This window comes from Oncorhynchus nerka, linkage group LG15, assembly GCF_034236695.1.
Source record: "Oncorhynchus nerka isolate Pitt River linkage group LG15, Oner_Uvic_2.0, whole genome shotgun sequence".
NCBI classification, from domain to species: domain Eukaryota; kingdom Metazoa; phylum Chordata; class Actinopteri; order Salmoniformes; family Salmonidae; genus Oncorhynchus; species Oncorhynchus nerka.
This window is the reverse complement of record NC_088410.1, coordinates 58,073,501-58,088,631: the sequence shown is the minus strand read 5'-3', so window position 1 is coordinate 58,088,631 and position 15,131 is coordinate 58,073,501. Positions and strand designations below refer to the sequence as shown.

Genomic DNA, 15,131 nt, shown 5'->3' with positions numbered 1-15,131 from the left:
GAAATGTAATATTATTTTAGAAATACATCTACTGATACAGTATATCAACATATTCCACGAATACAATCACAATGTGAACACTTTATAGGCATGAAATTAAAAACGTTACGTTCACTCATTGTATGTAACTCAGTAAGATCCCTGGTTAAAGGGGTGCTCTCCCTCTCTCTGTGTCAGAGGTGGTTGGCATGAGAGACAAATGACTAATCTAACGTCAAGTCTCTCAGAGGATGGGAGGGGCCAGCCATGTCCCAGATCTGTTTGTGTTGTATAGCCAGATCCTATGGTCGTTGTCATGGAAGATAATATTGGAGTTGGCAAGACAACAAACAGACCTGGGGTCAGGCTAGCAGGGAGTCGATCCCTAATTGGAACAAATAAAGATGTTTTTCAAAAGGCCAATTGGACAAGGAGTGGTTACCTTCATACAGTAGGCTCTTCCGGAGAAGACGTGTGGCCGACGACATGTTCAGGTACCAATCTGCACCATGCGTGCATCCATCTGTACTCCCATGCAGCTAGCTAATAGCGAATGCCCTAACTTGGTCCTAGATCTGCTTGTACTGTACAGCCAACTCCTATGAGGTTTTTCCATTTCAATAACCGTAGGAGTTGGCAAGACAGCACAAACAGATCTGGGTCTAAGCTACTAATGGATCACTGTTGTCCTGAACTATCTAGCTGAACTATGCCAAGCACACTATCCCACCAACTGTCAACCCAATCGAATAGCTCAATGTCAGTCTTCCTTCCACCTCCGCGTAATCATTTATCCACACCATCCTATCCTGACCTCATGTAGATGCTAAAACAACCCCAACGCCACTCTAACCATACGTTACGCATCTTCCCGTCGGGTCATTTTAAACGACCTTCTCTCCCAGATCCAGTATGGTGGTGCGTCTCAGGCTCTCTTTAACTCTGATGAACTCTGGGGAACTCTGCAGGCCCTCCTGCTGTGCCTTTAGCTCCCTCTCCAGCTGCAGGGAACAGATGGACACTGACAGTCATTGAATACAGAGGTAGATAGGACTGCATACCATGTGTATGTACAAGTTTCAACCCAACAGGACACAGTATGTAAAGTTCGCAGGAACTGAATAAGTCATGTCCGCTTTGACTCCATCTTACATTTTAATAATGAGCATTGTATGTAAATGAGCTAGTAATGCACGAGTGAAGCTGTGCACAGTGCGAAACATGTCAACTTTGACAAGTCAGACAGACGCAAAAGCAAGGGGCTGGATTCAAGCCGTAATCGCCAAAGTACTGCCGACATGCACAGTCTCCACCACGTTGACATGACGCATACCAACCTCCTCCAGCCTCTGGTGCCTCTTGAGCAGTTCCTGTTGGAGAGGAGACCTGTTCTTCTTCTCCTCCTCTGCCTCTCTCCTCTGTTTCATCCCCTGTTCCCAGTTCCTCTGTTCCAGTACACGCTGGAGCTCCGGCTTCACATCCAGACAGGGACCTCTGACAGAGAACAAATAGGACTGCTGAAGCGTGTTTGCAGCTATGTGCAGCGCGCACGCTTGGGCTACCCTGTACAAGCCCTACCTCTTGTGTGTCATCCTTAACTCCCTGTGGAGCTCCTGGTGGCTCTTGGACACTCTGACCAGGTTGAGGCGCTTCTTGGGCTGGATGATAAGGTCTCTGCCCTCCTCCTCCTGACTCTCTGGCTGAGGTGGTGATCCACCCGACTTCCCCTGCTCTTGGTCCTCTGCACGTTGACCCTGCTCTCCATCCTGTTCCGACAGGCCAGTGTGGGCTGAGGCTGGGGGACAGAGAAAGTCAACTTGAACGTTTTGCCTGAGCTCACATCCTCGTTTTAAAAACATGTCCGTAAGCCTCGTATTAGACAGGAGCAGAAATGATGGACAGAGGTTACATCACTTAGTAACATTACACATTACACAACTAAAATCATGTCCCTTTTCCGCTGGCCAGACACACTCCAGTTGCATCATAGCAGCAGAATCAGCTAAACAGGTCATTTTGTTCTGTTTATAGCACCACAGCTGTTTGTTATGGGAGAGAGGTATGTTATGGTGTGTTAAGCTTATGTTCTATTCCTTGGCATGGACAACAGTGATCCATTAGTAGCTTAGACCCAGATCTGTTTGTGCTGTCTTGCCAACTCCTACGGTTATTGAAATGGGAAACATCATAGGAGTTGGCTGTACAGTACAAGCAGATCTAGGACCAAGTTAGGGCATTAGCCATCTCCATATCAGAACTACATAGAACAACAGGTATCCTATTGCACCAGCTTATTGTGCACATGTTGTGGTTATACATTTCACTATCAAACTCCAAGGACCATATTTACAAAGTGTTTGCATAAATACAAAGTTTGCCTCCGTGATTTTCCAGAGGGATGGAAACATGATCATCAACACCCATCAACCCAATATCGAATCATTAATTTATGTATACATTAATGATGTACTCACAAACCCAACACATGATGCCCTTTTTACACCAATCATCAATCAGTTCCTATGAAAAGCTACTCTTTCTGCAGTTGTTTCTCTCACTGTGAAATTATCTATAGGTCCCTTACCTGACTTGACCAGTCCCTCTCTCTGCCTCCCTGGTGTTCTGTTTAGGATGACACTGCTAGTATCCATCTCTTCTATGGAGCCCAGAGCCCGGCTAGTGATAAGTAAGCTAGCAAAGCTATCACTGGCACTATGAATCCAGAGGTCTGGCCAGAGCTGGGCTGGTCTGGGAGCCTACCTCCATAGCCACTCCCTGCTCCACTACCCTAACACCTCTGTCTCCATTCCACCTCAGCCCCACCTCCAGCCCTGGCCACACCTCTAGCCGCCAGTCAGTCACATGACTGCTCAGGTTGTCCTGTAGCCTCGCTACTGCCCCCTCTCTCTCCATACATCATCTCCTCTTTCCCTCCTCCTCTCCTCTCTCCCTCTACCATTTCTCCCTCTCCCTCCCCTTCGCTTTGTGACTTTGATCCTTCCACTCTCTCTCTCTCCACTGTCCCTCTATCTCTCTCTCCCTCCTCTACCCTGTCCCCCCCTTCTACCCTCTCCCCTCCCCTCCCTCCTCTTTGATCCCTCCACTCTCCCTGTCCCTCTCCCCTCTCCCTCCTCTACCCTCTCTACCTCTCCCTCCTCTACCCTCTCTCCCTCCTCTACCCTCTCTCCCTCTCCCTCCCCTTCGCTTTGTGACTTTGATCCCTCCACTCTCTCTCTTCACTGTCCCTCTATCTCCCCTCTCCCTCCTCTTCGCTCCGTGCCTCGCCCTCTAGGTTGGATTACCCAGGGCTCGAGCCCCACCCTGTTTAAATCTCCTCACTGGAAGCCAACTGCCGGACCTATTTACATAATTACACCCATCACAATATGGTTAGGGATTTACAGTATCACAAAGCACCTCCACGCGCCTCGTGGTAGATAGACACTACAGGCTGGTGACCCGGACACAGATTACGTCTAGTCCCAGACTAGTAAGGACTTTCAATGGAGATTCTCCATTGAGCCTGCTTTTTCTGTCCAGGACTAGATTTAACCTGTGTCTGGGACAACTGCCCTACATCTTCATTGTCCAATGACAATACAGGTAGATGCTAAGTGATGTATTCTTATTCTATTCTAATCGGATAACAGATTGTTCTCACCTGTTCCCTTCAGAGGTGTTCTACTTCTCGTGGGAGATATTTGGAGGTGGTGTTCACTCTGTCAACAGATAAAACACAATCAACCACATGAGAAACTGTCAGAGGAACTGTCAGAGGAACTGTCAGACCAAAGAATACAGCAGAATGTTTCACAGTAATGTCGTTCCCAGCTGCTCTCTCTCTCTCTCTCTCTCTCATACCATGTTTTTCACAAACATTTTGAATGGTCTAATTTCGAGGATATCTTTCATAAGGTGATCACATCCTACTCATTTTGAATGTCCCAATGGACAATCAGCTCAACAATGGTCCTTTGTTGTTTGTGTTAGACCAGACGTGAAGGGGCAGCTACAGACCCAGATGACCAGTGAACCGAGAGGAGAGGCCCTTGTGATGTGAAGGGGCAGCTACAGACCCAGATGACCAGTGATCCGAGAGGAGAGGCCCTTGTGGAGGCCTGCCATCCACCTCATTACCGACAAAACCACAAACAACAGGCCTTAGTTACTGGCAATAACGTTCAATACAATTATTTTTTTGAATACAATATGAAGCCTTGTTTAGAGGAGTAATATACAATCAGTGGCCAGTTTTTTAGAGCAAATCCATCTAGTACTGAGTCAGAACCCCATTTGCCTCCAGAACAGCCTGAATTCTTCAGGGCATGGAAACATTACTCAATTGGTATCAAGGGACCTAATGTGTGCCAGGAAAACATTCCCCACACCCTTACTCCACCGCCACCAGCCTATACCATTAACACCAGGCAGGATGTGGCCATGGACTCATGCTGCTTACATCAAATCCCGACTCTGACATCAACATGACGCAACATGAATCGGGATTCGTCGGACCAGGCGTTGTTTGGTGATACCGTGCCCATTGGAGCCACTTCTTCTTGTTTTTAGCTGATAGGAGTGGAACCCGGTGTGGTCGTCTGCTGCAATAGCCCATCTGTGATAAGGATGACAAAGACTTGTGTTCCGAGATGCGCTGTTGTACTGAACTGTTACTTTACTGTTTGTGGCCGCCTGTTAGCTTGCACAATTCTTGCCGTTCTCCTTCGACCTCTCATCAACAAACTGTTTTCGCTCACAGGACTGCAGCTGACTGGATGTTTTTTGTTTGTCACACCATTCTTGATAAACCTTAAGACACTGTCGTGTGTGAAAAGCCCAGAAGGCCGGCCATTTCTGAGATAATGGAACCGTCGTGCCTGGCACCGATGATCATACCATGCTCAAAGTCGCTTCAGTCAGTCGTTTTGCCCATTCTAATGTTCAATCGAACAGTAACTGAATGCCTTGATGCCCGTCTGCCTGCCTTATATAGCAAGCCACGGCCACGTGACTGTCTGTAGGAGCAAACCATTTTCGTGAACTGGCCACTGAGTGTATCTCAGATTAAATCCTTCTGCTGGACATACTGCTGCAACAGATTAAAAGCAAGTCCAACTTTGTTTTAAATGAAAGCTAAACAGAATCTGGTGGTTCATTGCATTTGTCTACATGTACATATGTTGCCTGAGGTGGAGGTCAGCCAGACAGCATCTCTTATGGCCTGAGTTTGGCGCAGCATAACAATAGTTCAAAGAAAGGAAATCTGCATTTCAAACGATGATAATGCCTCACCATCACTGATGTGGTCAACAGTGGAGAGACGGACCTTGAGAAATGTAACCACTCTAAAAACGTCATGGTCAGAGCTATGGATACAAGGACTGACCATCCATGATATCAACATTATAGTTTTGACTATGGGCTCTAGTCAGTCTGTATCGCTGAAGTGTTACAGATTGTGTGCTGGAAACGCAAAGGTAATGTCAGATTGAGCCGAAATATGCAGTGTTCGCTGTAAATGCAGTCTCCGCTGACGCGGGAACAGTGCCTTTCAATTTCAATCACACCACACTGTCACGCTCAATTTCCGCGATACGAATTGAATAAATACTTTTTTTTAAGGCTGTACAGTGATTGTTTACATTTACAGTACATATTTACAAACAAAGAAGTAAAACAAGCTCATATTTTGAGTTCTGATGGGGTACGACATTTGAACGTAAGCTCACGAGGCATCTATAAGTTACAGTGGGGCAAAAAAGTATTTAGTCAGCCACCAATTGTGCAAGTTCTCCCACTTAAAAATGATGACAGAGGCCTGTAATTGTCATCATAGGTACACTTCAACTATGACAGACAAAATGAGAAAAACAATCCAGAAAATCACATTGTAGGATTTTTTATGAATTTATTTGCAAATTATGGTGGAAAAAAAGTATTTGGTCACCTACAAACAAGCAAGATTTCTGGCTCTCACAGACCTGTAACTTCTTCTTTTAGAGGCTCCTCTGTCCTCCACTCGTTACCTGTATTAATGGCACCTGTTTGAACTTGTTATCAGTATAAAAGACACCTGTCCACAACCTCAAACAGTCACACTCCAAACTCCACTATGGCCAAGACCAAAGAATTGTCAAAGGACACCAGAAACAAAATTGTAGACCTGCACCAGGCTGGGAAGACTGAATCTGCAATAGGTAAGCAGCTTGGTTTGAAGAAATCAATTGTGGGAGCAATTATTAGGAAATGGAAGACATACAAGACCACTGATAATCTCCCTCGATCTGGGGCTCCACGCAAGATCTCACCCCGTGGGGTCAAAATGATCACAAGAACGGTGAGTAAAAATCCCAGAACCACACGGGGGGACCTAGTGAATGACCTGCAGAGAGCTGGGACCAAAGTAACAAAGCCTACCATCAGTAACACACTACGCCGCCAGGGACTCAAATCCTGCAGTGCCAGACGTGTCCCCCTGCTTAAGCCAGTACATGTCCAGGCCCGTCTGAAGTTTGCTAGAGAGCATTTGAATGATCGAGAAGAAGATTGGGAGAATGTCATATGGTCAGATGAAACCAAAATAGAACTTTTTGGTAAAAACTCAACTCGTCGTGTTTGGAGGACAAAGAATGCTGAGTTGCATCCAAAGAACACCATACCTACTGTGAAGCATGGGGGTGGAAACATCATGCTTTGGGGCTGTTTTTCTGCAAAGGGACCAAGACGACTGATCCGTGTAAAGGAAAGATTGAATGGGGCCATGTATCGTGAGATTTTGAGTGAAAACCTCCTTCCATCAGCAAGGGCATTGAAGATGAAACGTGGCTGGGTCTTTCAGCATGACAATGATCCCAAACACACCGCCCGGGAAAAGAAGGAGTGGCTTCGTAAGAAGCATTTCAAGGTCCTGGAGTGGCCTAGCCAGTCTCCAGATCTCAACCCCATAGAAAATCTTTGGAGGGAGTTGAAAGTCTGTGTTGCCCAGCAACAGCCCCAAAACATCACTGCTCTAGAGGAGATATGCATGGAGGAATGGGTCAAAATATCAGCAACAGTGTGTGAAAATCTTGTGAAGACTTACAGAAAATGTTTGACCTCTGTCATTGCCAACAAAGGGTATATAACAAAGTATTGAGATAAACTTTTGTTATTGACCAAATACTTATTTTCCACCATAATTAGCAAAAAATGCATTAAAAATCCTACAATGTGATTTTTTAAATTGAAATGGTATTGACCGCCCAACCCGGATACTAACATGATCAGCTATTGACTAAGGGAGTGAATTTGATTCATTATAAGAGGTTACATGGAGAAAATCGGCCCTCTGAAATGAAAACGGATGGCCCTCCCTTCAGCAAAATATATTTTACCTAAACCCGCCCTGAGCACTTAAAGAAAAAAAAAGAAGTGACGGTCCTCTATACCCAAAATAATAATTCAAACAAAACATCCTTACCATTTACCCTCATTTCCGGGACAGACTCGAGCCTTAGATATGCCATTTTAGAAATTGTTCTTCATCCTTAAAGCATTACATGGCAACGCAGGAATTGTAATAGCAAACATGGCAGTGGGCCAGGTTGAGGCTTCACAGACCACCGTAGACAATGGTAGGGGTGGAAAGATCTCCTTTTATAGTAAAAGCATTGCATGAATCTATCATCGTATTTGCAGGTCCGAGAAATAAAGTATTTTATAAACATTTAATGCAATTTTACGTAATTTTACATATTAGCAGAATATTTTATAATTCCACACAAATTACCTAAATTACAGGCAAAAATTAGATAGAGAGATATGATAAAATGAACACATGGGCCTATTTCCCAATGCCAAATCAAAATTGCCACAGAAACTGTCCCTGTTTGCAAATAGTTAAATCTGAGACATCAGTAGGAATCTGAGCATGGTACTTTAAAAAGTTAGTCCTACCTTTCCAAACCAGACAGTAGGCCTACCGATGCAGAAAAATGTAAGCTTCAACTGCCAGATGCAGACAAATGTAAGCTTCAACTGCCAGATGCAGAAAAATGTAAGCTTCAACTGCCAGATGCAGAAAAATGTAAGCTTCAACTGTCGGCTACTCTTGGCTTAACCCAATGAGAGAAGGTCAAGAAGTGTTTCCCTAGAAGCTGTCTGTGTTTAAACATCTTCTACTGTACATAAAGTGAATAGCGTAATCAATTGATAGTGACAGAATTAGATATAGAAGGTTGTAGCCCAGCCTCTGAATGTCAAAGAAAGGAAAGAATGATATCCCCATATACAACGGAGTCGAGTCTTTCCCTGGTATTTTACAGCTTGTTTCTAGCATAAAGCATCACGGACCAAAGCGCTGTTATAGATCACTTTATATTATCAGATCTGTTTTATTTTCTTCAAAATCTTAAGCTAACATGGGATAGGCCTTTGCTTTTTGCCATTTTCTGAAATTGAAAAAGCATGACCCTCACCGATTTTCCTCCATGTACCCATTCTGTCCATTTGGATCCATCCCTAACAGGAGAAGAGTCTATAATCTTGTTGAGCTGTAGTATTGGAAGAGTTCAGTGAAGGTAATGCTAACATGATGTCATCTAAATGAATACCAGGAGAGTGTAGTCTATAATCTTGTTGAGGTTTAGCGATAGCATCACTGTTCAAAGGGAATTGACCCAAACCCTGCTAATGAATACGAGGAGAGTACGTGTGTGTACATCTGGTTGAGCTGTAGTAATGGCATCTCCGTTGGTTCAATGCTCTTTAGATAATGAGGTGGTATTGCCACCGATTGGCTAATCTCTGGGAGAAGATGCTGTGCGTAGACCATTATTGTGACACAACAGTAGGACCTTCGCTCTGGGGTAAACATGCTGCTCTTACGGGGTCTAGTCTACGTGTTGTTTCACACAGACACACAATTATTTTGGGTTACATATAAAGCTTGAAGGTCCAGACAAAACGTACTGTCACTCTTTCAATTGCTGTCAGAATATTTCAGAAGGTTCCACTGGGCACAGACGTCAATTCATCGTTTACTTCACATTGGTTCAACGTCATTTCATTGATTCATCCAGTGTGTGCTCCGGTGGGTTTCTACGGCTCATTTGAACTTAATAAATGTGTAAATAGCCAGTGAAGCAACTCTGTGGGCTAAGATGGAAACCAAACGTTTCTGTAATTCTTTATTCTATGAAACAGGTTCGATGAAAGATGTTCATTCAGAGACAAACATGAACTTTCAATCTGGTTGAGGTTCAAAACATGAATTACAATTGAAAAACAATTGCCTCAGGTTTTATGGCTCGCAAGTGTCATAGACCTTCAGGCCTTTTTTGGGCTTACAGACACATCAAATTGAATTAGAATAGTTGTTTAACATTTCCAGTCTATTAACATAATGCATGTCTCTGTAGCACCACCCTGCAAGCTGACCATGTGACCTGAGATTTGTCAGAGTCCAGCGTCGTGTCAAATCAGAAGTGATAAAATGAGGAAGGAAACATAATAGTTACTTACTTTCTTTCCGTGGGTGACTCCCATGGCCTCAGGATGAGCTGAGATCCTAGGCAAGAGTAGGTGAGTCTGTACAGTTCCTGAAGTTTCACTTGTTCTGAAGTTTCACTCGAGCTGGTCTCTGGTGAAGGAGAGGAGAGCGGGGAGGAATGGACTCCCCCAGGACCAAGGACAAGTTGACAACCCTACCGTCATCTAATGCGTGACACCAGTCTCACATGAAATCTAGGGAATTCACCAGCCGTTCATCACACCAAGCCCGTCAACAAATGAGAGAAACATAGAGGTCTGCCTCTTTAGGAGTGGGGGGAGGAAGAGAGCCTAGAGAAAGAGAGAGGGGTGAGAAAGGGGGGTAGGTGGGGAGAAGCTTGAGAAGGAAAGAGAAGGGAGCAGTTGATATTTTGGTTGAGAGGGTAAGAGATTGCAAGGAAAGGAGATAACTGAGGAGAGCGAGAGAAGAGTGAGGGTCGGGGTTTGTGAGAAAGAGATAGAGAGAGAGAAACAGAAACAAAGGGAGGTAGAGATTAGATGATTAAGAAGAATAACATCAAAGAAAAAAAAAACTCCTGACCACCTGTTCATGGGTAACCGGTGGTCCCCACTCGCCACTCTCCAAAGCTTAAGGGGGGTCCAGGGCAGATTAGGCTAATTGAGGTTGACGGAGCAGCCGGTTTGCATACGGTAATGGGGGGGCGTATTGGTGCTCTGTGCAGCTGGGGAAGGTCTAGCTGGCCACTACACCATTCATTTATCTATTTAACCTAGGTAATCCACTCACTAGCAATTGCCACTGCTATCCAGGGAGTCCTTAGCCTGGGTGCCAGTCTGTTTCATTGTCACGCCAAACATGCGCATGTGTGGCATGATAATGAGTGACAAGGAATTCACATTATAGCACAAACAGATCTGGAACCAGGCAAGGGAGTCCTGGAAAACACCAACAACAGGGATTAGGTAGAGATGGAATTGCAACAACACATCAACAACAACTATTGCAACAACACATCATCAGTAGGGTAAAACTAACCTGTCTCACGACAGTCTAAACCCAGCTCACGTTCCCTATTAGTGGGTGAACAATCCAACGCTTGGTGAATTCTGCTTCACAATGATAGGAAGAGCCGACATCGAAGGATCAAAAATCCATCTATCAACCAATGAGAGGTGCCTCCCTCCCAAAATAGTTGTGCTTACCACGCTAAACACACAAAAGTGAATGAGGTAAGTCATTTCTCCAGGGAAAAGTATGATGCTACACAAAAGACAGCGCATTTCAAATTAGGCCCGGGATTATGACAATACTAAAAGTACAGTACAATTCATGAACTGTAGTTCAATAAAAATCCCATAGAGGGAGCCCAAGATTCATTATTGAATTTGAAACAAAATCTCTCGAATTTCTTAAAAACACATGTTTTTTTTTATTGTTTTACATACTTTGAAACTACTCTATTTTGCAAAAAATTATGTAACCATAATATAATCTGACATGAAAAAACACACAATGAATGCCCAGTCTTAACAGAGAAGTTGTTACTTAAAGTTGAGTGATCCTGACAGTCCGGAACCATTTTCATAGGAAGTCTATCAAGGCCTGTACTTATAAAACGTCTCATATAGTATGAGTACCGATTCAGGATCTGTTTAGCCTTTGACATAATAATGAATAACAATACATGGATAGGATGGACATGATTCTAGATCAGTATACTCGGAGATCTCTGTATGGGATGTCTAGTCAGATCTTCCTGGGGAAGCAGCCGGCTATTTCCACCACCTCTGGCCAGTTTCCGTAAATATTGGTCTTCTGATTATTGGCAGCCAGCTGAACAAAGGAAGATAGGAAATCATCACACTGTAGTTTCATCAAAGAACCTGTCACACTATATACCATCTGCTTTATTACAAAAGTAGAGAGAGCTTATAGTACTATAGTATCTACTATATAATTGTGTAGTAGTATTGCAAAAATGTTGCTGGACAGAATAGGGATTTTATATCGATTGATCTTGATATTTGTTGTAGACAGTGTCGTTGCTACAAATGCTCTCTCACCTTCTCAAAGGGGCTTTTCTGTTCTGTCCCAGCGCCTCCAGCAAAGACCCAGCTGTCTCTGAATTTGACATCCTTGATACTGCTGCTTCCCAGTCCCGCAAATATGTTCCTGATTTCATCAGTCATCCTGAGGAGAGATTGAGGGTCAGAGTGGATGTGTGACTGTTCTAATTTGAAAACAGATGTAAAATGAATATTGATTTATGAATGTTTGAATTTATTTAAACTAGAAATGGGCACCGATATGGAAAATCTATATCAGTTGCATTTTTATCTTGATACAATATATTGGTTTACAAAAAAAATAACATTTACAACTGTCTCTGCTCTGGGAAGTCCAGACATCTGTTTGCGGTTTGCTCATTGGGCCAGGTGTGAATGTTCTGGGAGCCTAACCTACCCACCCAGTCTGAATACAATGGGAGGCCCATCTACCGAGTGATGACTCAGCAGGCATGCTACGAATACTAAGTAGACAGCCTGTGAGAAGGTCTGTCAGAGGGTTTTGTGCATACAAGAACAGCCATTTATGCTTTTTTTTCACATTATAGTGTAGGTTAACAGGAAGGATAAACCGATATCACAATATGCCTTGCTCATATATTAACATCAAACGATATATCGATATCATATCAAATGATCGATATTGGTGCCCACTGCCCACCACTAGTTTAAACTTACTTTGTCGCTGCATCATCAAAAGATGCCACCAGAACAATCATTCCGGGTTTAATTGTCTTTAAGAAGTCCAAGATGGCCTTTGTTTCTTTTTGGAGAAAGTAGGGGGAAAAAATATATAGTTTAGATGAAAAAAACAAGATAATTTCTACCTTTACATTTCCATCAGAATATAGAATGCATGTCGCTTTTGCATCCTAATAAAAAAGCTCTGACGAAGGCCTTGAGGCCGATACGTAAAGCTTAATAAAGAGCAGTGATACCCCCACGCTGCTCTTGCTAGTATCATATTCATTTGTTACCGTGCACCTGCAACAAAGATAGCTCAGGTGTGTTGTTTTGAATGTTGCATTCTTATAACTGCCCTTACCTCCAGAGTACATGTTAAAGTAGTCAAATTTTTCGATCTTCCCATTTTCACCTATGAAAACAAGAGATGCACATTGCATAACAAGTCAGGCATGTCTGATCCCATTTCCCTTTTGCACAATCCAATCATTCACTCCAAAGCAGTGTGTCTATGTGCATCACAGCTTATGTGTGGTGAAGTTAGGAGAAGCTGAGCTCACCATTCACCAGCACTAGGTTCAGGCCTGGTCCCACGTTGTTCATCACACCACTCATAACACTATGGGGATGAGAGTCACATGTCACAAGACTCCAAACACAAGAGCTGGAGTAGCAATCACATGTGCAATAGCTGAAGTGTCATGCAGAAGTTTGGTGAAAATATCCACGTTTAAATTTGGGACACATTTAAAGTAGGGGTGGGCTGCATTCAAATATTTCTGTCTTGTTCACTAATCACTAGCTAATAAGTCCATTTCTGTTAACAATATGAATGTAAATTGGTTAAGAACACACATACATGTTACCATCAAAGCAGATCTTTGGGCCCACAACAGTCGCTGCTCCACTCTTGATTTGAAATGCAAAATGGTCGCTAGGGCAGTTTTTGGAAAGGCTGCATTTTGGATGGGAGATTTCAGGCACAGCTGACAAATACAGGCACAGACAGATATGTGTTGAAATGATATATTTAGAAACCAACGGAGAAAACAACATACTCATCCAGCTGTAACACACATCCTTTATGATAAGTCTCATATACAACCAGTCAGGCAACCTACCGTACCAGTCAAAAAGTTTGGACACACCTCCTCGTTCCATGGGTTTTCTTAATTAAAAAAAAAACTATTTTCTACATTGTTTAATAATAGTGAAGACATCAAAACTATGATATAACACATATGGAATCATGTAGTAACCAAGAAAAGTGGCAAACCAATCCAAATATATTTAAGATTCTTCAAAGTAGCCACCTTTTGCCTTGATGACAGCTTTGCACCCTCTTGACATTCTCTCAACCAGATTCATGAGGTAGTCAAAATATCTACACAAATGTAGAAAATAGTAAAAAAAGAATGAAAAACTCTTGAATGAGTAGGTGTTTCCAAACTTTTGACTGGTACTGTGTGTAGATGGAAACCTATTCAGATGTGATTCAAAGTGTTACACATGATACAAAGTGTGATACAATTTTGAAATTAACGCAAAGTTAAGAAAATCATATTATGAGAGACATAATTCATATGTAGGACCCCCCTCCTACATCTCTCTCCTTTAGAACCAGCACTATCACACTCCTAGATCTGATGAAACAGAGTACTGCTTTCCTTTCAAGAAGTGAGGGAGGAGGCTGTGAATAGCTAAAGATTACTGACTGATAGGCGACAGAGGGTTCAGGGACAAAGAGAAAACTTCAGACATCATAAGAGACACTTCTGAACTGTCTGTATCACTTTGAAGTTCAACTATTTACTTCGTAATAAATTATTCCCGCAGAATATTTTACTTTTGTATTCAGCATTTGGCATGTATTGAATATTTGGCATGTTCAGCTATGAAGATTGATTGATACTATTAAGATAGACGGGAAATAGCTGAAATGGAAATGCTTGAAACACTTACCAGCAGTGACCACAGTTGCTCTTTGAGCTCCTGAAATAAGATAAACACAACACAGTGCTATTATACTGAGGGGAAAAAACGATTAAGTAGAGGGCAAAAGAGACACACAGAAATAGATATGGAGAAAGAGTGATCTTACCAAAGATATGTTGTTGTATAACCCTTGCACTCTGATGGATGTAGGGTGGGTTGGTATAAATTCCCCACATAACGAGGATGACGATGAGGAAAGTAACAGCATACACAATGTCTAGCAACCACAACCACAACAACATATGTGAGATAATGCAAATTCCACACTCAATCACATTTAACTTATTCAAAACATTTCCATACCATGCAAAAGCAGAGCTCTCACCTCTTGGTCTCATCTCAACAGCCAATTAGAAGACAATTCCTTGGTATTTTGGCAGTTCTTTACACTGGAAGAAGAGATTCCTGAAGTATTTCCTGCCAGCCTGGAGTACTCTCCTCTGTCATGCTGTATAGCTCAAGCAACAGTTCCCACTTCCACCGTCATCCTGTAAAACCTACAGCAGTGTTCAGCTTCAATAGAGAACCAAGAGTGATTATCCTGTAGCCTATAGTATAGAGTAAATGCCAACACTCCTGTAAGCTACATTGTGAAACCAGGATATGGTAATATGCCCACACCCACCATATAAACAAGATGGCCACACCGTGGAGGACACGACAACGGATATTTGATCAAACAATACAACACAATGAGACCTTTCACCTGAGAAAGGCAGCTTTAGCTGTTCTATTTACTTTTGCCATACCTTTACTGTCCTCTAGTGTTGAAATCAAACACCTAACGGAGAACACAGCAGTGTGATTGGGAATGGGCCAACGGACAAGAGGGCATACAGGACAAGAGGACATACAGGACAAGAGGGCATACAGGACAAGAGGGCATACAGGACAAGAGGACATACAGGACAAGAGGG

The 15,131-nt window shown here is 43.0% G+C and overlaps 2 protein-coding genes across 2 annotated transcripts; both read right to left on the bottom strand.

Annotated features, from left to right (window-relative positions):
- Window positions 1–611: 611 nt before the first annotated feature.
- On the bottom strand, window positions 612–9,945 carry LOC115143666 (actin-associated protein FAM107A). Its single transcript, XM_029684142.2, has 5 exons — window positions 9,481–9,945; window positions 3,641–3,698; window positions 1,558–1,774; window positions 1,317–1,473; window positions 612–980 (listed from the first exon to the last, which is right to left on the bottom strand). Exons 1-5 carry the CDS (start codon window positions 9,502–9,504, stop codon window positions 864–866), a joined length of 573 nt encoding a protein of 190 aa, XP_029540002.1. The 5' UTR covers window positions 9,505–9,945; the 3' UTR covers window positions 612–863.
- A 926-nt stretch (window positions 9,946–10,871) lies between these two features.
- Window positions 10,872–14,859, bottom strand: si:dkeyp-67f1.2 (uncharacterized protein LOC556106 homolog). Its single transcript, XM_029682864.2, has 9 exons — window positions 14,540–14,859; window positions 14,321–14,431; window positions 14,182–14,211; window positions 13,079–13,205; window positions 12,780–12,838; window positions 12,581–12,631; window positions 12,214–12,298; window positions 11,533–11,659; window positions 10,872–11,302 (listed from the first exon to the last, which is right to left on the bottom strand). Exons 1-9 carry the CDS (start codon window positions 14,550–14,552, stop codon window positions 11,216–11,218), a joined length of 690 nt encoding a protein of 229 aa, XP_029538724.1. The 5' UTR covers window positions 14,553–14,859; the 3' UTR covers window positions 10,872–11,215.
- Window positions 14,860–15,131: the final 272 nt, after the last annotated feature.

What these genes read in the sequence shown, in the direction of transcription:
- LOC115143666 (XM_029684142.2), bottom strand. Translation starts at nt 9,504, where the DNA reads ATGGGAGTCACCCACGGAAAGAAA. An exon ending in GAGTCACCCACGGAAAGAAA is followed by an intron (nt 3,699 to 9,480) that starts GTAAGTAACTAT and finishes ATCTGTTGACAG; the next exon opens with AGTGAACACCACCTCCAAAT. An exon ending in GGCACCAGAGGCTGGAGGAG is followed by an intron (nt 981 to 1,316) that starts GTTGGTATGCGT and finishes TGTTCCCTGCAG; the next exon opens with CTGGAGAGGGAGCTAAAGGC.
- si:dkeyp-67f1.2 (XM_029682864.2), bottom strand. An exon ending in TATACAACAACATATCTTTG is followed by an intron (nt 14,212 to 14,320) that starts GTAAGATCACTC and finishes ATCTTATTTCAG; the next exon opens with GAGCTCAAAGAGCAACTGTG. An exon ending in AGCAACTGTGGTCACTGCTG is followed by an intron (nt 13,206 to 14,181) that starts GTAAGTGTTTCA and finishes TGTATTTGTCAG; the next exon opens with CTGTGCCTGAAATCTCCCAT.